Source organism: Haliotis rufescens, unplaced genomic scaffold (genome assembly GCF_023055435.1).
Source record: "Haliotis rufescens isolate VD_foot unplaced genomic scaffold, xgHalRufe1.0.p SCAF_7, whole genome shotgun sequence".
NCBI lineage: Eukaryota > Metazoa > Mollusca > Gastropoda > Lepetellida > Haliotidae > Haliotis > Haliotis rufescens.
Genome location: NW_025964361.1, coordinates 32179394 through 32205226, shown reverse-complemented (window position 1 = coordinate 32205226; position 25833 = coordinate 32179394). Strand labels below are relative to the sequence as shown.

Sequence of the window (25833 nt, the reverse complement as noted above, 5' to 3'; positions counted from 1 at the left end):
TCCCATTTACACCCAAACCCAAACCCAAAGTATGGTTTGATTACTTTTGGGGTAATTTTTAAAGACACTGATACCACTGGACCCAGTTTTACAGACAATGATAGATACCAGTGGGTTCAGTTTTACAGACAATGATAAAATTGGCCCCAGTTTTACAGACAATGATACCAGTGGACCCAGTTTTACAGATAATGATAGACCCCAGTGGGATCAGTTTTACAAACAATGAAACCAATGGGCCCAGTTTTACAGACAATGATGCCAGTGGGTTTAGTTTTACAGACAATGATACCATTGGGCCAAGTTTAAAAGACAATGATACCAATGTTTTGTTTGATGACCCGCAGGCTCTACAGCGGGACAACCAGCGCCGCTTGTACCCACCACCATACACAGAGTGGCACGACCTGCACCCCCTCCACCAGTCCGCGGGTCGCCGCAGCAGAAGTTGGCCAAATCAGCAAGTGTCGGACACTGTCCGGACTTCTTTGACAATGACATTGATGAGCTCATAGCTCGATTCACTGTTCCTCCTCCACCATCAGAAATAGATAGTGAGTCATCAGATCCTCTTGCACAGACCTGGCATGGCGCCCGGCCAAAGAACCCGCTGGAACAGGCAACACTCGATATGAAGATGGTTGAAGACGAGTTTGCTTCGCTGATCATACCTCCTCCACCGGAGAGTTCTACTGCCAGCACAGACGACATTCCTGTTGTTCCGCCAGTCAGTGATGCAAAGGCAGAAACCAAACGGAAAAAATTCCGACACAAACGTTCATCATCTGTAGATGTTAGCTCCCTTCAACTAGCTAAAGATTTTCTTGCAACAAATAAAAGCAAATCTGTAGATTCTTCCCAACCAGGTGACAAAACTGCGGATAAATCAGTGCATAGACAACTTGAACCACCTTCATCGTTAGGTCAGATTGGCAAAGTTTCAGGGAAAAGGACTGGGATTGCTGCCGAATCACCAGCAACTGTGTCAGAAAAGTTGAACAGTTTGTTGGCATCACTTCCCCGTGTTGAAGGGGCTTCATGGACTGGATCGTTACGACTCCACAGGAGCTCCTCACTGGATATTTTGGCGTCTGCTGAGTCGGCCATGTTGAAACCAGGTCAGCAGAAGGCTGCATCACTCCGAGTGCTGGTTCCTAAGAGGGCCAGTAGTGTTGATAGAACTCCGTTGTCGCAGCTGTTTAAACCACCTGAAGAGAGACAGCAGCCTGTGATCCCCATGGCTCAGTCTTTTGACAGTGTAAAGAAGCCTTCCAAAAAGGACAGTGAGGGGTCTGAACATTTTGCATCATTGAAAGCCAAATTAAAAGCTTGTAAAGATGACCTTGTACAAAAGTCTAACCGGAGCAGTTTTAGACTGAAGAAGAATAAGTCTGAAAGTAGTGAAAATGTTAGCAAAGAGAAGGGAGAGGAGGGGAAGAGTTCACTTCGAAGATCAGGATCCTTTTCTGACCTTGTTGCACGATTTAGTAAACGTGGTTCCAAGGAAAATATTAAGAAATCCACGAGTCAAGATGGTAGTGGGGACACAGATTCAAACTCGGATGGTTGTCTCACACCGGTTAGCGATTCAAAGAAGTCTATGAAGATGATTGAGACTCTGGCATTACCAAGGTCAACAATCCTAAGACCTCCAATAACAACAAACAGTTCTGAAAAGGTGGGTTACCTCCCTTGTTTATAGTACCCTAGCTGAGTTTAAACTTTCCTCTTATTATTGTGGCGGTGGGGTAGCCTAGTGGTTAAAGCATTGGCTCGTCATGCTGTCGACCCGGTTTCTATTCCCTACATGAGTACAATGTGTGAAACCCATTTCTGGTGTCTCCGGCTGGGATATTGCTGGAATGTTGCCAAAAGCGGCGTAAAACCTCACTCACTCACTCACTCACTCACTCACTCAGGAATTAATAAGACAAGTTCCAAAACGATTACAAAATTATGCCCAGACGAAGACAAATTGTCTTAAATTCTATAAAAAATTATTTTTTCATCCAATTTTCTTATTTTCTATCATAAAAGGAAGATCTTAATTTTATTTTGTTTGTAATATATGTCTCTTCTCTTCAATTAGTAAACTTAGAAAGATGTTTTTCAATAATATCTTCTTTTGATTTTTATGACTTCATTCTTTTATTTGGTACAGCAGTTTTACACGTATCCATGTTCTACACAGGTAATGTTGTGTTGGGGTTTTGGTGTGTGTCAGTTGCCATGCACAAACATACCGGCACCTTTATTTGGGGCCATGTGGAGGATGTGTCTGTGACACCCAGTAGTCCCTGTTAGTCAGTCTCAGTTTGCGACCCGTGAAGATTCCGGGGTAGAATTGGTCTTCAGCAACCCATACTTGCCGTAAAAGGCGACTATGCTTGTCGTAAAAGGAGACTAACGGGATCGAGTGGTCAGGCTCGCTGACTTGGTTGATGCATGTCATCGATCCCAACTGCGTGGATAGATGATCATGATATCAATCACTGGATTGTCTGGTCCAGACTCGATTATTTACAGACCGCCGTCATATAGCTGGAATATTGCTGAGTGCGGCGTTAAACAACAAACAAACAAACAAACCAATTTGCAGTGTTGCATTGACTGTGAGATTGGCATATACAAGATGTATGCTGTGTTGAACGTCAGACTGTAGTGTTTGACAGTGATACACCCACCGTATTTCACATAATTAACAGCCTTGATCTACGAATTGGGCACTTTGATGCCTGATCTGTCAGTGACAGGGTTTGGCATGTGTCTTATAATCAATAGCAGTGTCTGTCCGTGTAATGTACACTGAGATTTCATTCAAGGCACCCTGCCCACTACATGCGTGCGTGAGTGTTGGTCTGGGTGAGAAGGGAGTAGCTAGAGACATGCTACTGTGACTCTCCTCATTTTCACCTCAGGAAATAGGTCGGTTGGTCGGGGAGCCTAGTGGTTAAAGCGGTCGCTCGTCACGCCAAAGACCCGGGTTCGATTCCCGACATGGGTTCAATGTGTGAAGCCCATTTCTGATGTCCCTGCCATGATATTGCTGTAATATTGCTAAAAGCGGCATAAAACCTCACTCACTCAGGAAATAATTAGACAAGTTCCAAAACTGTTGCAAAATTATTCCCAGACGAAGACAAATTGTCTTCAATTCTATAAAAAACATATAATATATCATCCAATTTTCTTATTTTCTATCATAAAAGGAAGATAATTTGATCAGGAAAATGTCATACTTCCTTGAGGAAAAGATAATTTATCAGGAAATTATACTTTTCTGCACAGGATCAAGGTTATATTTCACTTTGTGTTCTTGAAGACTCGCTCTACCTGATGACTTGTTAACATGCTCTTTATTATTCAATGTTTTCATTGTAGTCTTCATCTTCTTCTTCTTCTTCCTAAGCAACCACTACATTTTGTTTGCTGTAAGAGTGCCAATTGTGTGAAATACGGTACACTCTTAACACATTTCACCTTTCATATCCTGTCGTTTCTGTTTACCTTAGTCCTGGTTTTTCAGCTGGATTCCACAGATAATGATGATGATGATGATGATGATAGTGATCAGGTAAACACGGGGAAATTGTCTACCACACCAACTGTTCATGCATGCAATGACGAGCCGTGTAACATTAACACCAGCCGATAGCACCACTGTCGTCGTCGTCGTATGTTCTTGTACAATTCTCAGCATGGGTATGCCAGAAGCATGCATGTCATTGTCGGAGGGGGCAGCAAGCACCTGCTTCAATCAGGGGTCCATAGCAGTTCCAACACATGGCACCTTCACAAAGAATTCTGGTTGCTATGACAGTCATAAATCCCTTTTGAACAAAATCATCCATCAAATTGCCGGAATATTGTAGCAATATATAACATCACACAAATACAAAAACATTACAAAAATAATATTTTTGAATCATTTTCAGTGCAAACAGTTCAAATTCAAATTTGTTGCTATAATCCTTTTTGAATTTATAGCTACAAACCTATTTTATTTTAGACCTATAATCCTTTTTGAATTTACAGCTGCTAAATTTTTTTAATTTATACCTAAAATCCGTTTTGAATTTACAGCTGCTATATTTTTTAAATTTATACCTATAATCCTTTTTGAATTTGTAGCTACAATCCCTTTTTAATTTATACCTAAAATCCGTTTTGAATTTACAGCTGCTATATTTTTTAAATTTATTCCTATAATCCTTTTTGAATCTATTCCTGGGATTGCCCCTGAAGGTAGTCCAGGTGCTACAGTTGTCTCCATTCTACCTGTGATTGTGATTGTCATACACCTGGGACTGCTTTGTTGGAGGAACCCACAGTTCCACATGCTGGCCTTGAGAGTGACTGTAACCACTGAAGCTATCAAGTCTTATTAAGTTTATTATTTATAGCTTTTTTGATAACCAATTTGCTGTAGCAGGATAAAATACAAAATTTTAATCAAAAATGTGCTGCTCGGAATTTTGTTTTCAGTTTGGCATGGATTTTTTTAGGTTTGTCAGTTTGGTGTACGTGACAAAGTAAAGACAATTCTGTTTAAAGTGCAGGATGTTAAATATTTTTAGACTAACATGAATATGTATATCTTCTCTTTATAACGTGACAGAGACTTGATACAATACATTTGAAACAGTTAACAGTTAATTAATGCTGTTTGATTTTTGTAGTGTTTATATTTTCTGATAAAAATTAAGATCACTACTTTTGTTTAATTCTATGATTCTATACCTGGAAAATATATTAAAGTGCAGCTTTACATCAATAGCATGTAGAACGTGATGAAGTTTCTAAATATTTGAATTTTAAAGAATTTTGCAAGTTATTTCAAAAATTAATTTGTAACATTGCCAATACATTTTCTGATGGATATATTGGGAGTTGTTTTGTGATTGAAACAACTTTGACATCTTGATAGCTTAATAGTATTGTCACTGTTAAGTTCTCCATGGGTACTGACAGGTTTGTCATTTCAAGTGATATAACATGGAACCCCAGCTTGATTCACTTATGGATGGGGAGGGTGCTGTTAATATGTAGCTGTGATTGAAGGAGAGTTCCTCGATCAAGTAGCGCTAGCATACATTTCCTAATAGGTAACAGTCGTATAGCTAAAATATTGCTGAGTGCAGCATTGAACAATGAATAAACTGTATTTAACAGTCTATATGCGTCAGGTTGACATAAAATACATTCGATGTTAACCCGAAACAGACCACACCCTAAGTCATTGTTATTTTGCTGATGCTGGTTATAGTTTAGAAAACTGAGAGTACCCAAAGGGGGATAACTCTGTTTACTCTAAGTGAGTGGCTGTTGAAGAGCAGCTTCTTGATGAAGGTTTATGTTGCAGAGATTCTGTTTATAACCGCTTGGTGATGGGATGGCGTTAGAGGCAACAGACATCTAAAACAGACTGCATGTTGGGAAGGTTACAGCAACCGGGAGCTTGCACAGGATAGAGCTAATGCTTATTCAAACATAATAAGAATACAGGGATATATACAGAACAGGATAGTTTAAGGATCATGAATATTTGTTAGGAATATTTTTTATGAAATTGTGTCTTCACTACAATAATATATCCTGCAATATGTACATGATCCCTAAGTTTTTTTATTCCGTATATTTTGGAAATGCATCCTCCAGTAAAAATAAACCTTCTCAATCTCCATGGAATTACCAATGTTATTTACTCTTTAATTTGTTGCATTTACTCATATTTCATTACAAACAAGATTCTTTTCAGGGGTTCATATTTTTTCATCAAAAGTTATCATTAATGATATACTTTTTTCAAAGTACATAAGATGTTTTTTCCAACATTGTCTTCTCTGGAAGTCACTAGCTCATTTCCTTTATCTTCCTTTTCATTGTATAAAAAACAGTAGCTGTATGTTATGCATGGTTGCTTCAGTGGAAAAGGTGTCGGGTCTTGTTAGACAATAATATATCATGCTTTATAGTGCCTTGTAACATAGATTTTATTCACCATGACGTTATTATTACTACTATACTTCTAATGTCACATTTATAAAATTCACTTGACTGACAATATGTCTGAATCAACCAGTCATGTGATACAATTTCTGTATCTAGTCAGAATTACTAAACATGTAGTTAATTTGTCTGAAGGTTGTTCCCAGGAGTGATATAATGTGATATAGCCTAGTGATTGCACTAGGTATAACCTTGTTATTCCCCCACTGAGGAGTCCCACCCTCATCATGTTGTTTGTCTCTGTGTGACTGGTACTTTCAGCAGCACCCTGTGCGTCTAAGTACATTAAGCAGGATACTTCTGTATAATTTCCTTATTCCCCCTATACTTATCTACTCTGTGCTTGCACTCAGTGGTTAGCTTATTTGTATAAGTACCACCTCCCATTATCAGGTTTCAGTTTTCATGCTACTTAACTTTTGATAGGTATTATACTCTGGTGGTATATCTTGACAGTAAGTTAGTAGTTATGTGATATGTGTCTGGATAGTAAGATGTGACATATGTATCTGGACAGTAAGATAGTTATATGATATGTGTCTGGACAGTAAGATAGTTATATGATATGTGTCTGGACAGTGAGATAGTTATATGATATGTGTCTGGATAGTTAGATAGTTATATGATATGTGTCTGGACAGTGAGATAGTTATATGATATGTGTCTGGATAGTTAGATGTGACATATGTATCTGGACAGTAAGATAGTTATATGATATGTGTCTGGACAGTAAGATAGTTATATGATATGTGTCTGGACAGTCAGATAGTTATATGATATGTGTCTGGACAGTAAGATAGTTATATGATATGTGTCTGGACAGTAAGATAGTCATATGATATGTGTCTGGATAGTAAGATGTGACATGTGTCTGGACAGTAAGATAGTTATATGATATGTGTCTGGATAGTAAGATGTGACATGTGTCTGGACAGTAAGATAGTTATATGATATGTGTCTGGACAGTAAGATGTGACATATGTATCTGGATAGTCAGATAGTTATATGATATGTGTCTGGACAGTAAGATAGTTATATGATATGTGTCTGGATGGTAAGATAGTTATATGATATGTGTCTGGATAGTAAGATGTGACATATGTATCTGGATAGTAAGATAGTTATATGATATGTGTCTGGATAGTAAGATGTGACATATGTATCTGGATAGTAAGATAGTTATATGCTATGTATCTGGATAGTAAGCTGGTGATGCCTTATGTACCAAGAGTGGAATGTTGCTCATGATATCAGTCCCTGAATTGTCTGGTCCAGTCTTCATTATTTACAGGCTAACGGCAGATAGCTGTAAAGTTTATGAACAATGAAACAACAACAACAACAGGAGCAACAAAACACAACATGACCTCACAATACAGTACATGTACTTTTTTCTTGGCAAGAATGCCATACATAAACTTATGTAATTGGCTCCATCCCTGTCAGGGAGATATAGCTGTTATTACATGACATGCCACACTGATGACTTGTTACACAGTGTGAAATACCTGAGTATCCTTATCTAAACTTGAGTAGCATATAGTATAAGCAGAGGACAGGACACCCTCTGGTGAAATGTTATGACCAGAATAGTGGGACGCTGTGATATAAGTGGAATACTGTTCAAAGCAGTGGGGGACGGTCGGGTAGCCTAGTGGTTAAAGCGTTCGCTCGTCATGCCGAAGACCCGGCTTCGATTCCCGACATGGGTACAATGTGTGAAGCCCACTTCTGGTGTTCCCCATCATGATAATGCTTATTACTCACTCACTATAACCAGAATATAGATATTTTGGGTGTTTTAATAGAGAGATTGTGTCAGATGGGATTAAGAGCATGTAGGTGACAATAGAGCTTGTTTCATTGCTTGTGAAGTTCTCAGTGTTCCTAATCCAAGAGATGAACCATGACGTACATGAGACATGTTTCTTCGGGAAAGTGGGGAGGAATATGTACCAGGAATCCAAATGCAGAGTGAGTGAGTGTGTGAATATGTTGGAATAGTAATAAAACAGAAATCAGAAAGTCAGAAACGTCAGTCAGATTGTTATTTTAAATACCACTTATTAGGAAACTGGGATTTTTTGTAGAGGACAGGATATTTTTTATCACTGCTTCAGAACATTCAGTTGTTTCTCTAACAGCCGGACAGGACAATTTAACAAACAAAATGAATTTTTTATTTGTTTTGCATTTTTTCTCAGTATTTCAAACATGTGGAGTGAACAATTTCTTGTAATGCCTGAGGCTAAACTATATAATCTTCTGGATCAAATTATTTTTGCCAAAACATCACAGGCCCCCTAATGGCAGGCCCCTTAGGAAGAACAACACATTGTTGTTTGTTGTTTTGTGATATTTAATGGACCTGAATCAGCCATGTAATTCCTGCTTATCTACATCCATTTTAATGAGACTTAAAAACTTCACTTCTCTATCAGTGCTGGTGTACGTGAGTATGCATGAGCTATGGGTTACTGTATGAAAAAAAGACTGTTCATTGTTCGCAGGCATGCACTGAGTGGACTTGGTGTCATGACGTCATGTGTCATGAATTGGTCTTGTCATAAGCTGCATATCAGGGTGCAAGTGGAGCATGTCTCATGTCAGTACGTCTCTCCTGGTGTGTCTCAGTGTTGATGCTCTGCCGACTTCATTTACTTGAAGATTACACTGACAATGATAAAGTGCACTGTACTGCCACATTATGGGGTGTTAGAGTTGATGAGAGGGAAACTGACCTGATGAAGGGGTTGCACTGAGAGGGAAACTGACCTGATGAAGGGGTTGTACTGAGAGAGAAACTGACCTGATGAAGGGGTTGCACTGAGAGAGAAACTGACCTGATGAAGGGGTTATACTGAGAGGGAAACTGACCTGATGAAGGGGTTGTACTGAGAGGGAAATGACCTGATGAAGGGGTTGTACTGAGAAGGAAACTGACCTGATGAAGGGGATGTACTGAGTGGGAAACTGACCTGATGAAGGGGTTATACTGAGAGGGAAAATGACCTGATGAAGGGGGTTGTACTGGGAGGGAAACTGACCTGATGAAGGGGTTACAGTGAGAGGGAAACTGACCTGATTAAGGGGGTTGTACTGGGAGGGAAACTGACCCGATGAAGGGGTTACAGTGAGAGGGAAACTGACCTTATGAAGGGGTTGCACTGAGAGGGAAACTGACCTGATGAAGGGGTTGTACTGAGAGGGAAACTGACCTGATGAAGGGGGTTGTACTGGGAGGGAAACTGACCTGATGAAGGGGTTGCACTGAGAGGGAAACTGACCTGATGAAGGGGTTGCACTGAGAGGGAAACTGTCCCGATGAAGGGGTTGCACTGAGAGGGAAACTGTCCCAATGAAGGGGTTGCACTGAGAGGGAAACTGACCTGATGAAGGGGGTTGTACTGAGAGGGAAACTGACCTGATGAAGGGGTTGCACTGAGAGGGAAACTGACCTGATCAAGGGGTTGCACTGAGAGGGAAACTGACCAGATGAAGGGGGTTGTACTGAAGGGAAAACTGACCTGATGAAGGGGTTGCACTGAAGGGAAACTGTCCCGATGAAGGGGTTGCACTGAGAGGGAAACTGACCTGATGAAGGGGTTACAGTGAGAGGGAAACTGTCCTGATGAAGGGGTTACAGTGAGAGGGAAACTGTCGTGATGAAAGGGTTGCACTGAGAGGGAAACTGACCTTATGAAGGGGTTGCACTCAGAGGGAAAATGACCTGATGAAGGGGTTACACTGAGAGGGAAACTGTCGTGATGAAAGGGTTGCACTGAGAGGGAAACTGACCTTATGAAGGGGTTGCACTGAGAGGGAAAATGACCTTATGAAGGGGTTGCACTGAGAGGGAAACTGACCTGATGAAGGGGTTGTACTGAGAGGGAAACTGACCTGATGAAGGGGGTTGTACTGGGAGGGAAACTGACCTGATGAAGGGGGTTGCACTGAGAGGGAAACTGACCTGATGAAGGGGTTACAGTGAGAGGGAAACTGTCCTGATGAAGGGGTTGCACTGAGAGGGAAACTGACCTGATGAAGGGGTTACAGTGAGAGGGAAACTGTCCTGATGAAGGGGTTGCACTGAGAGGGAAACTGACCTGATGAAGGGGTTGTACTGCGAGGGTAACTGACCTGATGAAGGGGTTACAGTGAGAGGGAAACTGACCTGATGAAGGGATTGCACTGAGAGGGAAACTGACCTGATGAAGGTGTTACAGTGAGAGGGAAACTGACCTGATGAAGGGGTTGTACTGGGAAGGAAACTCACGTGATAAGGACAATGCAGATTGGGAACCTGAAGTAAGAACAGGTTCTACTAAGAAAAGATAGCAAATAAGATATTTAGTTCTCAATATAACATTATATAATATCACTTAGATATATGTATCAGCTCAGTGCACCCCTTACAAATGTTTGCTGGTTGAATTGTTTCCCTGACAAGGAAGACAGTGTACAAGCTCCCTGGGGGATGGACAGCTATTGTTCCCAGTCAATACAATGCCCTGTAGGGATCACGTTGCAATGCAACATTCCCTTTCTTCTCAAAGAGCCAGCTAGCCCATGATAACCTGTTTCTATTCAGACTGTTAAATGTTCAACCAGCCACAAACTCCACCCGGCTTTGCCAGTAAATTCTTGGCCTAAATCCCCGAACCCATCCGTCAGGCTCAGTGTATACCCGGATACCGACACAGGCTGAACACTGTTGTTTTCTTGAGATAACTTTCTTGAGGTTGGGGATAATTTACAAGCCTGGCGATAATCATAAAACTTCAGCAACCTCGGTATGCAATAGGTTGTCATACAAACAGGTAAGAGGTCTTGAATGTCTGCCATCGTTATACCGTGACGTTTCAGGGTAGTTCTCATCTTAGTTTCAGGCAAGTGACAATACTGAATGGAAAATAATTTCTGCTGTGTTAGGGTGTGAATCATCTGAATCAGAAAGTCGTGTTATAGTTGTGTTGTTTGTACGGGACTATGTTATACTGAGGCAGTCGTGGGTCGCTGCACCGTCCCGATAGGTTGTAAATCAAGTCGCACGTAGGTGAAGTGGCGACCTCTATATTCGCACAGTCGATGGAGCTGGACTACTGATAGTGTCAACAGCTTCTGCTGAGAAGGACCAGGGACCTCATTCACAAAATAATGTGAATTACTGGAAACGACATTCCCCGTGATTTCTGGACCATATCAGCTAACTCACGGACAGAATTTATTTGTTTACCCATGACCGGGTTTTGTATGAGAGCGTGACGTCTTACACCATGTTCAAGGTAGGGGTGAACTTATACCAATTTCACCATCTGCTATTTAAATGTTGAAATAGTTTCAACGGAAAGCTTCATATTTATGTTTTATGTTGTTGTACTTTTTTGTTGTACTTGTTTTTAAATGATATTTTTTTAATGATGTTATTTATTAATAGCTGTTATTTACTGGGTTAGTTGTGAAATCTGTTGAGAAAGAAATGTCATTTCTTCATGTGTAATACGACACCTCACTATGAAGGCGTTGGCCATTATTCGTGGACTTTCTGTGCGAGCCTGGTATGTCATATTCAAAGACATTGATGCACTTCTTTCAAATGATTTCTTTACAAGTATTTTGAAAGTACCAAATGATGTTTATTCAGACTCTGTGGGATGGTGGGCTATATATTAGCAAATAGTTCACAGAATGGGCATATTGGATTTTCTAAAATGAAATTGGTATTTTTATACCTACAGTATTTTAAAGTAAAATAGAAAATCAAATTTATTTACTTAAGGTTTTTGCATTTATGCAATGAATTTTAAAGGCACATGCTGAATGGTGAATAAGGAAAGGGCAGTTTTCAGTTCTAAACTTTATGTATAAATTTATTTTGTGTTATATATATAAAACAGAGTCCAGATATTCGTGCTCTTTTTTCTATATTTAATACTTATACACCTGATGAAATCATGTGTTTTTATATATATATTTTTTATTGTCTATTATCCAAGTCAAGTTATGATTTATGAATATGTCATGGAAATATAGTGATATGTCATTATCAAAATTAACTTTCACTGTATCAATCAATTTTGAAGATTAGGGACTTATATTTACTTCAGATGTAATAGACCATACTTGAATTAATGTATATTACTATATACTGCCTCAATAAATACTAAAGATGATATGGGGGCATGGGTGGCCCAGTCGTCTAAGGTGCCGCGATTCGCGTGCAGAGTTGCGTCCCTAGGACACGACAGAAACCTATGATTGTGGGCTCGAATCCTGGTTCACCCCGATTATGTTTCTAGGTTTGTCAGCACCATACCCATGCTTGTGGGATTTACCGAAGTGGTAAACGTCTGAGACCTGCATCACTTCAGGCTTTCCTCCCCAAATTAAGCTGACACGCCGTGATATAACTGGAATACTGTGAAAAGCAGCGTTAAACCCAACTCACTCACTCACTAAAGATGATGTATTAGGTACTATCTCCATATGACTTGAACTACATTAAAAAACGACTAGAGGTTGGAAGCCTGTGGAGTCTGTAAGTTAAAGAGGAGCCCGAGTGGTGTGTATTCCGAAAGGTTTTAAGAGGACTCTATAGTACATGAAGTGTTTGGTCTCCAAGTTTGACTGAAGTAGCTATGAACAAACGGTTAGTGCAAACACTCCAAACACAATAACTCAAGAGTGGTAGAGATTGGCGACAGAAATATCCCAATAGCTGACTTCACTGACAAAAAAAACTATTCCGACCACAGTTAATGTGTGCAATGGGAGACTTGTAAGTCACACACGAGGCATTCATTTGAAGATAACAGTTGTTGTTGACTTCCGATATGGGTTTGTCAGTTTTCTAAGGTGCTGCAGTTGGCTGTGCAGAGTTGCTTCCCTTAAGCATACCAGGATCCTATGATCATGGGTTTGAAAACCAGATTCAACCTTATGTTTCTAGGTTTGTCAGCGCCATACCCATGGTCATTGATTTCAGCAAAGTGTTTGACCGTCTGAGACCAGCATCACTTCATGATTTCATCCACATCCAGCTGACACGCTGTGATATAACTGGAATACTGTTCAAAGCAGTGGGGGTGGTCGGGTAGCCTGGTGGTTAAGCGTTCGCTCGTCACGCCGAAGACCCGGGTTCAAATCCCGACATGGGTACAATGTGTGAAGCCCATTTCTGGTATCCCCCGCCGTGATATTGCTGGAATATTGCTAAAAGTGGCGTAAAACCATACTCGCTTGCTCAAAGCAGCGGTAAACCCAACTCACTTATTCCCCAAATTTTCTTTCTTTACGATCTGGTTAAGACAATATGCTTTGATACGTAGACTTGAAGGAACTTGAAGGAACAGATACTGAGTTATCCAGTTTTGGAGACAAGCAGCGTGTAGATCTGATACATCACACACGTAATACACACCGGGGTTGTGTAAGGCAAGGATGTCGGGACCTTCGAGAGCTTTAGAAGACGATCTCGATCACAAGCCACGTGTTGATGACAGGAGGATTACCTGGAAATGTTCATTAAGCTGTGGAACATCCAGATGATCCCATCAGTCAAGTGTTCAGCTGCAGGTGTCACATGTCATTTTATCCCGTACTGCAACGTCTTCAAGTTACATGGTGTCAGCGCTATACCCAAAGGTGTCAGTCTCACCTAGTGGTAATGTCTACTATCTGTGTCCAGCTTTCCAATCGCATGGCGCTGACACACCGTGACATAGCTGAAATACTGTACAAGGCAGAGATAAAGCCCACTCACTCACTCACTCACTCACCCACCCACCCACTCACTCACTCACTCACTCACTCACTCACTCACTCACTCACTCACTCACTCACTCACCCACCCACCCACCCACCCACCCACCCACCCACTCACTCACTCACTCACTCACTCACTCACTCACTCACTCACTCACTCACTCACTCACTCACTCACTCACTCACTCACTCACTCACTCACTCACTCACCCACCCACCCACCCACCCACTCACTCACTCACTCACGTGATGTCAGATAATAGTGAATAAATTGCAAGTGATTCCATGGCATTTGATTGGCTAACCGTGCCATTCTTTTTTTGAGTTTATGTTGCTGACAAAAATAAAGTATATAGGCCAGTCCCACTAGCAGACTACTGTTTCCAGATTGGCTGATATATTGGCTTGTATTATTGTGCTGAAAAATGTCACTTATTTTGTACTGTTGCGTACAGTTTTATAATGTACCAATATATTTATGAGAACTGATTTCAATTTGTTTCGGTGTTGATAGATATTTAAATGTGAAAACGGTGATCACACTAAGCGTAATAGAACTAAGCGGATTCAACACAAACAATATTGAGGTCATTTCTTAAATATCTTGGAGTAGCCAAGTGGTTAAAGTGTTTTCTCGACTTGCTAAGGACCTGGGTTTGATTCCCACTTGTGTTCAGTGTGTGAAGCATGTTGCTGCAGTTCCTCATCATGATGGCACTGGAAAGTTCTAAAAGTGGTGTAAAACCCAACTCACTCACTCATGATTGTGAAAAATGTTTTAATGTTAATGATACTATCCTGTATATATGTGTACCTTCTGTGCCCCCCGTGGTGATTCCGGGTTAGAATATGTCCACAGCAACCCAAGCTGGTTGCATGAGGCTACTAAAAGGATCAGGTCGTCTCTGGGTTATCGTGTCCAGATCAATTATTTACAGACCACCATCATATAGCTAAAATACTGCCGGGTACAGCATTAAACAACAAACAAACGTTTTATGGATTGGCTATAGGGTTCTTTATATACCACTCAAAGAAGTTAAAGAACACAGGTCTTTTCATATGCCTAAAGTAAATACGTTCTGATGTGACAGATTAACTAGAGTCATGTGATAAGATTTGGTGATCTTTAGCTTCTTTTGGGTAATAGAGAAAGAATCTTCTAGTTCTATATGTCATATTCACATTGTTCCAGTATTAAACAGTCAAGCCCTGTCACAATGCTTGTTCACTCTCATATAAGATAAATTACTGCAGTTTAAGTGTGACAAGAAACCACCTGTTTGTCGTTTTGATTGACACCTGTCAATAATCAATGACAAGTGATCAGCACAGGTGGTAAATATGACAGTATAACAGCCTAGCTGAACCTGTGATATGAATGAGGATGATCAGAATGATTGATGGTGAACTATACTTCTTGTGAATACGTCTCAGGGCTATCTAATGAGACCATTGCATAATATCTGTAGGTCTTTGAGGAGAAGTCTTTGGCATAGTGGTTTGTTTATCCTTGTTCTGTTCAATCAGGGCGGTGTTTGTGTAAAAAATGTCATTAATATTAAACTGAATTCGTTTCTTCGGATTTCAAAGTTGACAGATGTTAGTCGGTTATATGGAAGATAATATTTTCATAATAAAAAAGTTTGTTGTTTGGAGACTACAACCTTTGAAATAAATACAAACTGCATGAATTGTGTGGCCTAACACTCAATGAGCAAAGTAAATAATATTTTTAACATAAAAATTACTTGAGACTAACAACCTCGAAATCTAAACAAACTGCATGAATTGGGTGGCCTGACACTCAATAAGCAAGGTAAATAATATTTTTAACAAACATTTCTTGAGACTACAACCTCGAAATCTAAACAAACTGCATGAATTGGGTGGCCCCATATTTAAACATAAGTAAGTAATATTTCATCATAAAAATTGCCACAACCTGTGAAATCTAAACATGCTACAAGCCAAGTAAACACTTGTTTTGACATAGTATTTCTCACACATGATTTTAGAGTCGACATGAAAACACACGCAGCTGCCATGTAGGTCCGCAAATTTAACGACAACAGCCTTCTTTATATTCCTGTCAGCATGGACTCCCAGCAGTTTATGTCACCGTTAATACCTACATGTGACAGTCGTGATGCTGCATGTGACGCCAGAACACAAATGGGAGTTATTCCATCTCCGTCTAGTTTCTTGTCCTCTCCTGGAGGACTTTGACCTGTCAGAAACAGTTGTGGAAAATATAGACGCTGCATTACAAATTGGTTGTAGGATATATGAATTATTACATTGATTACCATTGTAGAAATATGTTTTTGTGCAGTGGTAATTGAACAGGAAGATAGGTTATTCAAACCGGTTGTGTTACAAATTATAATGTAAAAGTGAATTTCGCATGTAAATGTCAATTTATTTTCATGTCATAAATCTGGTAAAGTTTAGTGCCATTGTGAGAGCATATGAAGTCTGACGCATGTTTTTGAGAATGTTGAAGTTTGGTGAGAAACCTGTTTGAGTTTATGTGTAGCTGATATCTGTGGCTGCCGACTCATACCATGCAGTAGGACATGCCTATGGGTTCAAATCCCGCTTTGCCCCAGTTATGTTTCTAGGTTTGTGAGCACCATACCCGTGCTCTGGGATTCCACCGAAGTGGTAAACGTCTGAGACCTGCATCACTTCGGGCTTTCCTCTCACATTAAGCTGACATGCCATGATATTACTGGACTACTGTTTAAAGCAGTGTAAACTTAGCTCACTCATTTAGACAGAGATGCTGTTCTGAGTTTCAACTACACAGTGATCTTAGCGCTAAGACTATTGTTAATTGTTAGGGAGAGGGGGTTGGTGGTGATAGGGCTGTGTACTCACTGGGAGGGCTGTGTGTGTGATAGGACTGTATAGTGGGCTGGGGGTGGTGGTGATAGGACTGTGTACTTAGGGAGGGCTGTGTGTGTGATAGGACTGTATAGTGGGCTGGGGTAGGGGGTGATAGGACGATATGCTGGGGGGTGGTGGTGATAGGACTGTAAAGGGTGGGGGTTTGTTGATAGGACTGTGACAATAAGACTTGATACTAGGGAGGGTGTTGGTGATATACTTGGTGGGGTGGGGATGGGGTGATAAGACTGTATACTTTGGAATGATATCTCCGTGAGCACCATAAGAAAACTCCATTATATATTCAGTTATAAATTCAAGTATATGTACAAATATTCCTTTTTTGCGAACACCTGGAATGAAAGCTGATTTTCAATGGTCCATTTAAGTAATGTGTCCCCACTGTTTTTGACTCTTACACCCAATGGAATCTGTTGAGGCAGATAATTGAGACTGGTTATTCTCTGGTGTTCATGGTTTATATTTTGTCCTATGCCAAATTTGAAGAATGGTACTTGACTAAATTGTACACCACAACACTAAATTACCTTCCATACTATCGTGACTGAGGCATTTCCTTGTCACATGAAAAAACCTGGTATACTGTGTTGTTGATTTCAGCCGATTTCTGGTGTCCCTTTGCCCCAATATGTCTGTATCATTGCTAAAAGTGGCATTAAGCAGAACCAATTGATTCCTTCATTGAAATCAGAATAAAGGGAGCTGTTCCTCAATGAATGGTTAAACAGTGTTTGTTATTACGTCAGACAGGGGAATGACATGTAGCACACATATATCACATTTCCAAAGTTTGGTTCACATAACTAACAAATATCACCATGTAATGTTTAATGACACGCAGTTAACAGTTGTCATGGAAATGACTCATAATTGTCACTTATTAACCATATTTATTTTGATAATGGTTTTGTGTATTATTGAGTGCATTTCGAGGCTTATTTTCTTCTGATTACGATTAATGACATTAACTATACAAGAATAAGATCATTTCTCAATTAATTCTATCCTTTTTGTGTTCATTTTTTAGTCTCTCCACATCTCTTTATAGACATTTGCTTTGTTTTTTGCCCATATTATTTATGCTTATAATTTATAGCTGATTGTTGAAATAATGCAGCGTACTTTTGTAATTCACTCACTTCCAATATACACCTTTCTATGTCGTCTAATTTTGTGTTAATATATTGTTTTGGCATTTTTCAGAGTAAATCCAAGAAGGGTGGTCCTTTGAAGGCCCTCTCGTCAATCTTTGGTTCTGAAGAAAAGACTGAAAAGGGAGGCACTTTGTTAAGGGGAGGTCACTCTGCCAAGTCCAAAACTGACCAATCAAAAAGCAAGAAATTTCAGAGCAAGGATGACAGTAACATGTTAAGTAGAAAAAGTAGAGAGAAAATCAAAGCCAATCCCTACGCTACTGTGAAAATGTGGCGCCCTCTATCTATGACAACAAGTTCAATTAAAGATGATGACGTGTACCAGAGTTTTGATGACTTCCGTGAAATGGCATCACAGTTGAAGCAGCTTGATAAGACTGATTCTCTCGCTAAAGAGCCTGTGAAGTTAAAAAAGACAATATCATTTGAAGATGAAACCAAACCGGACTATTCCGATACCACATCGAGGGATACCGAATTTTCAAAATTGAACGGGAGTGTTAAATCGGACATTAGTGTTCCAAAGAAAGACCCACCCCCAATTTTGAGGAGATCTTCAGTTTCTGAGGAGAGTTATTCACTTGTGAGTGGTACTGTGACAGACTCAGTGAAATATGTTGTGTCACATTCATACGGAGTGGAAGATTTTGACAAGGCAACTAACGATGTTGAAAGACTTTTAACAGACTTAAAATCCACAATGGAATCCTTGAAAGCTTCACGGATAGACCGTAGTCCGAAACAATTTGAAATGTGTCGTGAAGAACTTATTAGCCAAACGAGACATTTCGTCAATGATGCAAAACTTTTAGTCAGTAGTGCTACCCACACAAAGGAGAAACTGGCTGTGAATTTAGACAAGGGCATTCACACTCTCGCCAAACTCTTCCTCCACAGTCAAGCAGTTATGTTGATGATGCAGTCCGTTCATCAAGCGCAGCACCTCGGCTTCGAAGTCATTAAAGTATCCAATTCATTCAAAAGTACCTTGAATGCAGCAAACGCAGCGTGCGGGAAGCCCCTTACAGACCCCCATATGAAATATCTGATGCGACAGGCCACAAACCTTGCCTCACTCCTTAGCACCCTCTTGAAAACACTCAAAGAGTTAAAAAGTAAATAACGTGTCTGTCATGCATAACCCATGTGATGATTGTCAGCTGATTGTCATAATCCACCATGCTGGTATATAACACTGACCTCTTGCTACTCCTATACATTACCGTATTTGACATAATGACTGCTCAACCTGTATGGTATTCAGTTGCTTTAATAACAGAAATTGATTTCCGAAAGGTTTGCCAAAAGGAGAAAATTGGACTTTTTTTTATATCTAGTTTATGCTTTTTAATGTTTCAGTTTTTGGGATGTCATCATGCATGGTTTTGATTGGACAAGTTTCAATAAGCCCGCGGGATGGGTAATCTCAGTGCACATTAACATGCAACAATATCATGACTCGGAAAGACCAACTCAAGAACAGGCTACTATGCTTGTCGTAAGAGGCGACTTATGGAATCGGGTGATGCATGTCATCGATCTCAATTGAGCAGATCGATTCTTATGATATCGATGACTGGATTGTCTGGTCCAGACTTTATTATTCACAGATCGCAGTCATATAGCTGGAATATTGCTGAGTGCAGCGTTAAATGACAAACAAATAATATGATGGCTGGTATTATCAATGTGATAAACCAATGGCATTAGCATTGCAAAAATGACATTATATACTACTCAAAAGAAGTTAAGGATCACTTGATTCTTTCACATTACTACAATTATGAACTACTCTAATTTGAAAGAATCGGGTGGGCCTTAACTTCTTTTGAGCAGTATATGATAAAGGTATTATTACAACTGTGTGTTTTCGCACACCAGAACTTTGTCCGAAATCCTTGAGTACCTTTCACATACTCAAGGGAGTTTTGACAGGTACAGGGCAGTTATTTTGTCAAGTACGGTAATACCTGCCTGTTATAGTTGAAATATATATGCAGTGACTCACCCCTGGTATTGAAGATGCTCACTGATCATTGTAATGACAGATCCTTACACAGAATTCCAGGCCGACATAACACGGACTTAGAGAGACATGCTTTGTTAGCCATTTGTATTGACAATTGTGTTTCAATCTGTTCAGTGATGTTTACACACATAGCTTTCAAACTGTATGGAAAGATACTTTTTGGTCAAATTTTATTTCTTAAGTTTGGAAAATAGTTCTGAAAAATTAATTAAAACTAATTTACCTGATTTGCCTCTTGTGAAGTGTGGTATGAGTTATTTGGGTTTGTGAATCTGCAGCCGTTATCACTAGTACAGGTGTGTTTATCAGCAGATCATACGCCCTTGAATCGGTATCTGTAACATGAATGTATTCACGGAAAGGTTTGAGTTAGGTTTTTCTTGTAATGCAAACGGGTCAATTAAATTTGATCTACACTGTTCAACCTTTGATAGGGATCATCCTATTCTGTCACACAGAAGACTGATTACATATGTGTATATATGTATATAGTATTAATAACTCAGCATCCCATTCAAAGGTTGAGTGTTATAGATCACATCTCTCTGGTTTGGTTTGCAGTAGAAGATGTATAACTATTCAAATTTCAACTTCTGGACGGTGTGGCCAACTAGGAAACTTTTCTGTTTGGGATCTTTTAACCTTTTGATGATAATCTTACATTGTTAATGCAAATTATACTACTCAAAATAATTTAAGGACCATCCGATTCTTTCATTTTACTTTAGTTAATCTGTCATGCCATAGATTCTTTCCTATTACTTTACCTAATCTGTCATGCCATGCCCGATTGACTCTAGTAATATGAATGAATTGGGTGGTCCTGACTATAGTAATATGAATGAATTGGGTGGTCCTGACTATAGTAATATGAATGAATTGGGTGGTCCTGACTCTAGTAATATGAATGAATTGGGTGGTCCTGACTACAGTAATATGAATGAATTGGGTGGTCCTGACTATAGTAATATGAATGAATTGGGTGGTCCTGACTCTAGTAATATGAATGAATTGGGTGGTCCTGACTCTAGTAATATGAATGAATTGGGTGGTCCTGACTATAGTAATATGAATGAATTGGGTGGTCCTGACTATAGTAATATGAATGAATTGGGTGGTCCTGACTCTAGTAATATGAATGAATTGGGTGGTCCTGACTACAGTAATATGAATGAATTGGGTGGTCCTGCCTATAGTAATATGAATGAATTGGGTGGTCCTGACTATAGTAATATAAATGAATTGGGTGGTCCTGACTATAGTAATATGAATGAATTGGGTGGTCCTGACTATAGTAATATGAATGAATTGGGTGGTCCTGACTATAGTAATATGAATGAATTGGATGGTCCTGACTCTAGTAATATGAATGAATTGGGTGGTCCTGACTATAGTAATATGAATGAATTGGGTGGTCCTGACTATAGTAATATGAATGAATTGGGTGGTCCTGACAATAGTAATATGAATGAATTGGGTGGTCCTGACTATAGTAATATGAATGAATTGGGTGGTCCTGACTATAGTAATATGAATGAATTGGGTGGTACTGACTATAGTAATATGAATGAATTGGGTGGTCCTGACTATAGTAATATGAATGAATTGGGTGGTCCTTAACTTTGTTTGAGTAGTATGCATAGTTGTACAGTGTTCCACAGAGATACCCGAGCCATGGTTCACTGCCTGTATATTTAACCTAACACTTAATTTCATTTTTTCTAACACATTCACATCCATCCTGTACTTAAGTTTATTGGAATGTGTCCTTTATTCCACTGTCACAGATATTGAAGAAAGACCCGGGGTAGATTAGGTCTTCAGAAACCCATGCTTTCCGTAAAAGGCAACTATGCTTATCGTAAGAGGTGACTAGGTTCGGATGGTCAGGCTCGCTGACTTGATTGATGCGTGTCATTGTATCCCAATTGCGTAGATCGATGCTCATGATGTCAATCACTGGATTGGGCCAGATTTGATCATTTTCAGGTGCTATCATATTGCTGGAATATTGCTTAGTGCAGCGTTAAGCAACAAGCAACAAACAAACTGTTTTAAACAAAAGATATTGAAGATTCAATGGGTTAAATATCATTGGTCAAGTCTAGTTCTCAAGTAAATCATATAAATTCAGAGAAAGGTCAGTTTGATGTATTGCTACAAAATACTAACATGCTTCGAATATTGTGGGATTGGGTGGGTTGGGTTGGGGTGGGGGGGTGATGGGTTCATGGCTCTACACCCTCTCATATTTGAAATAATTGTTATATGCAATCCAGCAAACATTTGGAATCTATGGTTCAATGTATGTGAGTCTCAAGATCATTTCTGTGCAGACTATAAAGGACATATAACAAAGCACCTTAACAAATTTTGAATAACTTCTTCTTCTCTATGCCTGTTTTCACACTGTTTTAAATGTGACTGACTTCGTGTGTTTCAGATGAGTCCTTCTCCCTGCGTTTATGAGTGGCATTCTAATTTAAGCTCTGCTTACCGCTGCTTATTGTGTTGTAGGTGACTATAAATGTTATCGACCAGTACAAACTAACACTACAGAACTAGGCAGTAGAACATTATACCGCATGTCTAACAAATGGTGCATGTTCCCGACAAAGACTGTCAAGTATTTCTACAAATTAACCATGATGAAAGGCCAGAATACATTAAATATGAGATTTTGTCCAAAAGTCCTCTCTTGAAATTACAGGTTTGATATTTTTAAAGGACTCATCACCATAGACAAAGCCCAGCTTCACAAATCTATTGTAGCGCTATGATTGTTACCCCATATACTTGAACATAGACCTACAGTCATATTGTGCTAAGATTGCTTTGTGAAATGGGTTCTCGGATCTTTCTGCAGTCGACGAAGATGCTTGTTACTTGTCAATTCACAAAATATACTCCTAAGAACAAGTTAAATACTACCTGGTTCTTTCATATTACTATAGTTAATCTGTCAGAATCAGATTCTGGGAGAATCAGGTGGTCCTGAACTTTTCTTAGTAGAATTAATAAGTATGAAGTCCCATCTCATTTTTTATGTACTTTTGGAAATCTCATATTGAATCTGTTGTGGTTTATCAATGGGGCAAAGAATTAGTCAAGATGAGTTATCCTGTCATGTCTTCCTGATCAATTCATCCTCATCATGTCTTGGACAGAAATGAGTTTTTAGCATGTCTTACTAGACCAGCAAGTATATAATTATATCATTATCAAAGTATTTCAACTGAAACAGGTTTTCTGTTATCAAAGCAATTACATTTGTTTATATTTTTTAGAAAAAAAATATTACTTAATGGGTTCTGTTTATAATTGTCTCATAGCTCTTGTTGCCTGTGCCTCTTCTTTTGACATCGTTGTGGTCGTCTGGAAGCAAAAGAGAATCAACATCAGTCTTCAGTAAATAAGAATTCAACTTTTATTTTGAAAGAAAGGATTGTTGTCATCAGATTTTGTTTCATACAAATCATTGTCTTATCTTTAGTTTGGTACTAACTGAAATTCCAGTGGATGGTGGATATGCATGGTCCAAGGGGAATAACTCTAGTTGCAAGGTCCTGTCGCCCTCAGAACTATCTTCACAAATTAAAGGTTCATTGTTCAAATATGTCATAACAAATTCATTTCTTTTCAGATGTATTTATTTATAGTCTTCATATATGTATAATATACACATATTTTTAGAACAGAAGGCCAGTTGTCACATAATTTTCAGTTATTTTTTAGATTTCTACAATATTCCGTATTAAGATCAATTTTCAATACCTGCAAGCTGTGTGGAGTATTATGAACAAGGAATTAACACAAGGGTGTGGAGAATCTGTTATTCTAACTTACACTATATAATGCTTCTGCACTTTAATATTAACATGCAATGTATGATTAACTGCTTGAATCAAAAGTTACAATAAATGAACAAAGTTTGATTTTAAAGGTTTCACAAGTCCTTAAATCAAACCATTTGAAATGTGTAATTAATTTTTATGTTACATAAATATCCATTTGTTATGAATTATTTTACAAGGTAATATTTGACACACATGATTCTTCATGTGTATATCTGTTAAAACAAGCATTATTTTACAGATATTCGCTGTTCATATTCTATGGATTGATGAGAAATAAGCTGGGAGTATTACAAGCTTGTTACTTTATACTCAGCATTCCGTGCAGGGATGTACCGGACCATCTTCCACAAACTGAGACGAATAACAACAATGTTGCACATTTGTTTTTGCAGATACTCATCTTTGCCATTTGTTTCTTTGTTTGTTTGTTGTGTAACACCGCACTCAGCAATATTCCAGTTATGTGACGGCGGTCTGTAAATAATCAAGCCTGGACCAGACAATCCAGTGATTGACATCATGAGCATCGATCCACATGCATCAACCAAGTCAGTGAGTCTGACCACCCGTTACGACAAGCATGGGTTAAATTTCCTCCAACAAACTGATTATTTGTCTCTTATTGTTTTGTTCAGATGGGAGGAAGCTGCAATTTAAATAAAATTCTTATTCCTTTTATAACACTTAAAGGGGTACAATACTTCATGATGTGGAGCCCTGTTTCGGTGTAGGTCTCGTCAGTGTGCTAAATGCCTATTGTCAAACTGAGACATTATGTGTGTTTAATTAGCCCATCATCAACTGATGGACGGGTGCACAGGTGGTCCAGTCATCTAAACCGCTTCAATTCGCTGTGCATGAAGAAAAGGGTTGATATCATTTGTTCACATGCCAGTAGCTTTAAATTGTGTTGCCTAGACAAACATTGTTGGGTTTTTCTCAGTTTATGATCAGAGGTTGGTACGTTCCCATATATATACTGGTACTATACTGCTCAGCTGTTGATAGGGACAGTCCTGTGATTTCATGATATCCAAAAACTGATTACTTGTGACGTGGGTGGGAGGGGGGCATGGTGGCACAGTCATGAGGTGCTGAAGTTCGCTGTTCGCCCTTAAGCATCCCAGAAACCAATGATAGTGAGTTCAAATCCCACTTTCTCCCTGATTATGTTTCTAGGTTTGTCAGCGCCATACCCATGCTTGTGGGTTTCACCAAAGTGTAAATGGGTGAGACCTACATCACCTTAGTTTTCCTCCCACATTAAGCTGACACAGCGTGATGTAACTATACTACTGTTGACAGTGTTGTCTAACCCGGCTCACTGTATGGACGGTATATATCCCTATCTACAGTTGAGTGGTATACACATGACCCACATCTAACCTGCATAATGGCTCCGCTGTTCTGTGATACCTGTACTGTATAATCAAACTACTCATCCAATACCTCCCATCAAGCATAAAGTATGCCATGCCATATTTGTACAGGGGCACGGGTGGCCCAGTCGTCCAAGGCGCCGCGATTCGCTGTGAAGGGTTGCGTCCCTTGGGCACGCCAGAAACCTATGATCGTGGGTTCGAATCCCGGTTCGCCCAGATTATTATTCTAGGTTTGTCAGCACCATACCCGTGCTCGTGGGTTTCACCGGAGTGGTAAACGTCTGTGACCTGCATCACTTCGGGCTTTCCTCCCACATTAAGCTGACACGCCGCGATATAACTGGAATACTGTTAAAAGCGGCGTTAAGCCAAACTCACACACACTCCATATTTGTACAAAACCTTAATTTGTTTGTGGTAGCTCATCGCACATGTATTTTTCTGCTCATAATTTATATTGGCTTTGGCAAAAATATACCATCACAGCATATGTTAGTCCTAGTTTATATACTACTCAAAAGAAGTTAACAACCAATTCGTTCATACTTCTGTAGTTAATCTGTCACGCCTGATTCTTTCATATTATTATAGTTAATCTGTCATGCCATCACAACTTAGCTACATGTATAGTAATATGAAAGAAACAGATTTTTAACTTCTTTTGAGTAATATACATTTAAGACCACTTCTGATTCCTCATGAATATTTGCCGATTATTTCACACA

General features: G+C 39.4%; 1 protein-coding gene across 1 annotated transcript in view; it reads left to right on the top strand.

Annotated features, from left to right (window-relative positions):
* Nucleotides 1–25339, top strand: part of LOC124146027 — a 260173-nt gene extending 234834 nt beyond the window's left edge. Inside the window, exons 21-23 of the mRNA XM_048387425.1 lie at nt 348–1678; nt 17890–18955; nt 22313–25339. Coding sequence (XP_048243382.1) covers nt 348–1678; nt 17890–18955; nt 22313–22338 — 2423 coding nt within the window. The 3' untranslated portion in view covers nt 22339–25339. The remainder of the gene's footprint in view (nt 1–347; nt 1679–17889; nt 18956–22312) is intronic.
* The last annotated feature ends 494 nt before the right edge of the window (nt 25340–25833 follow it).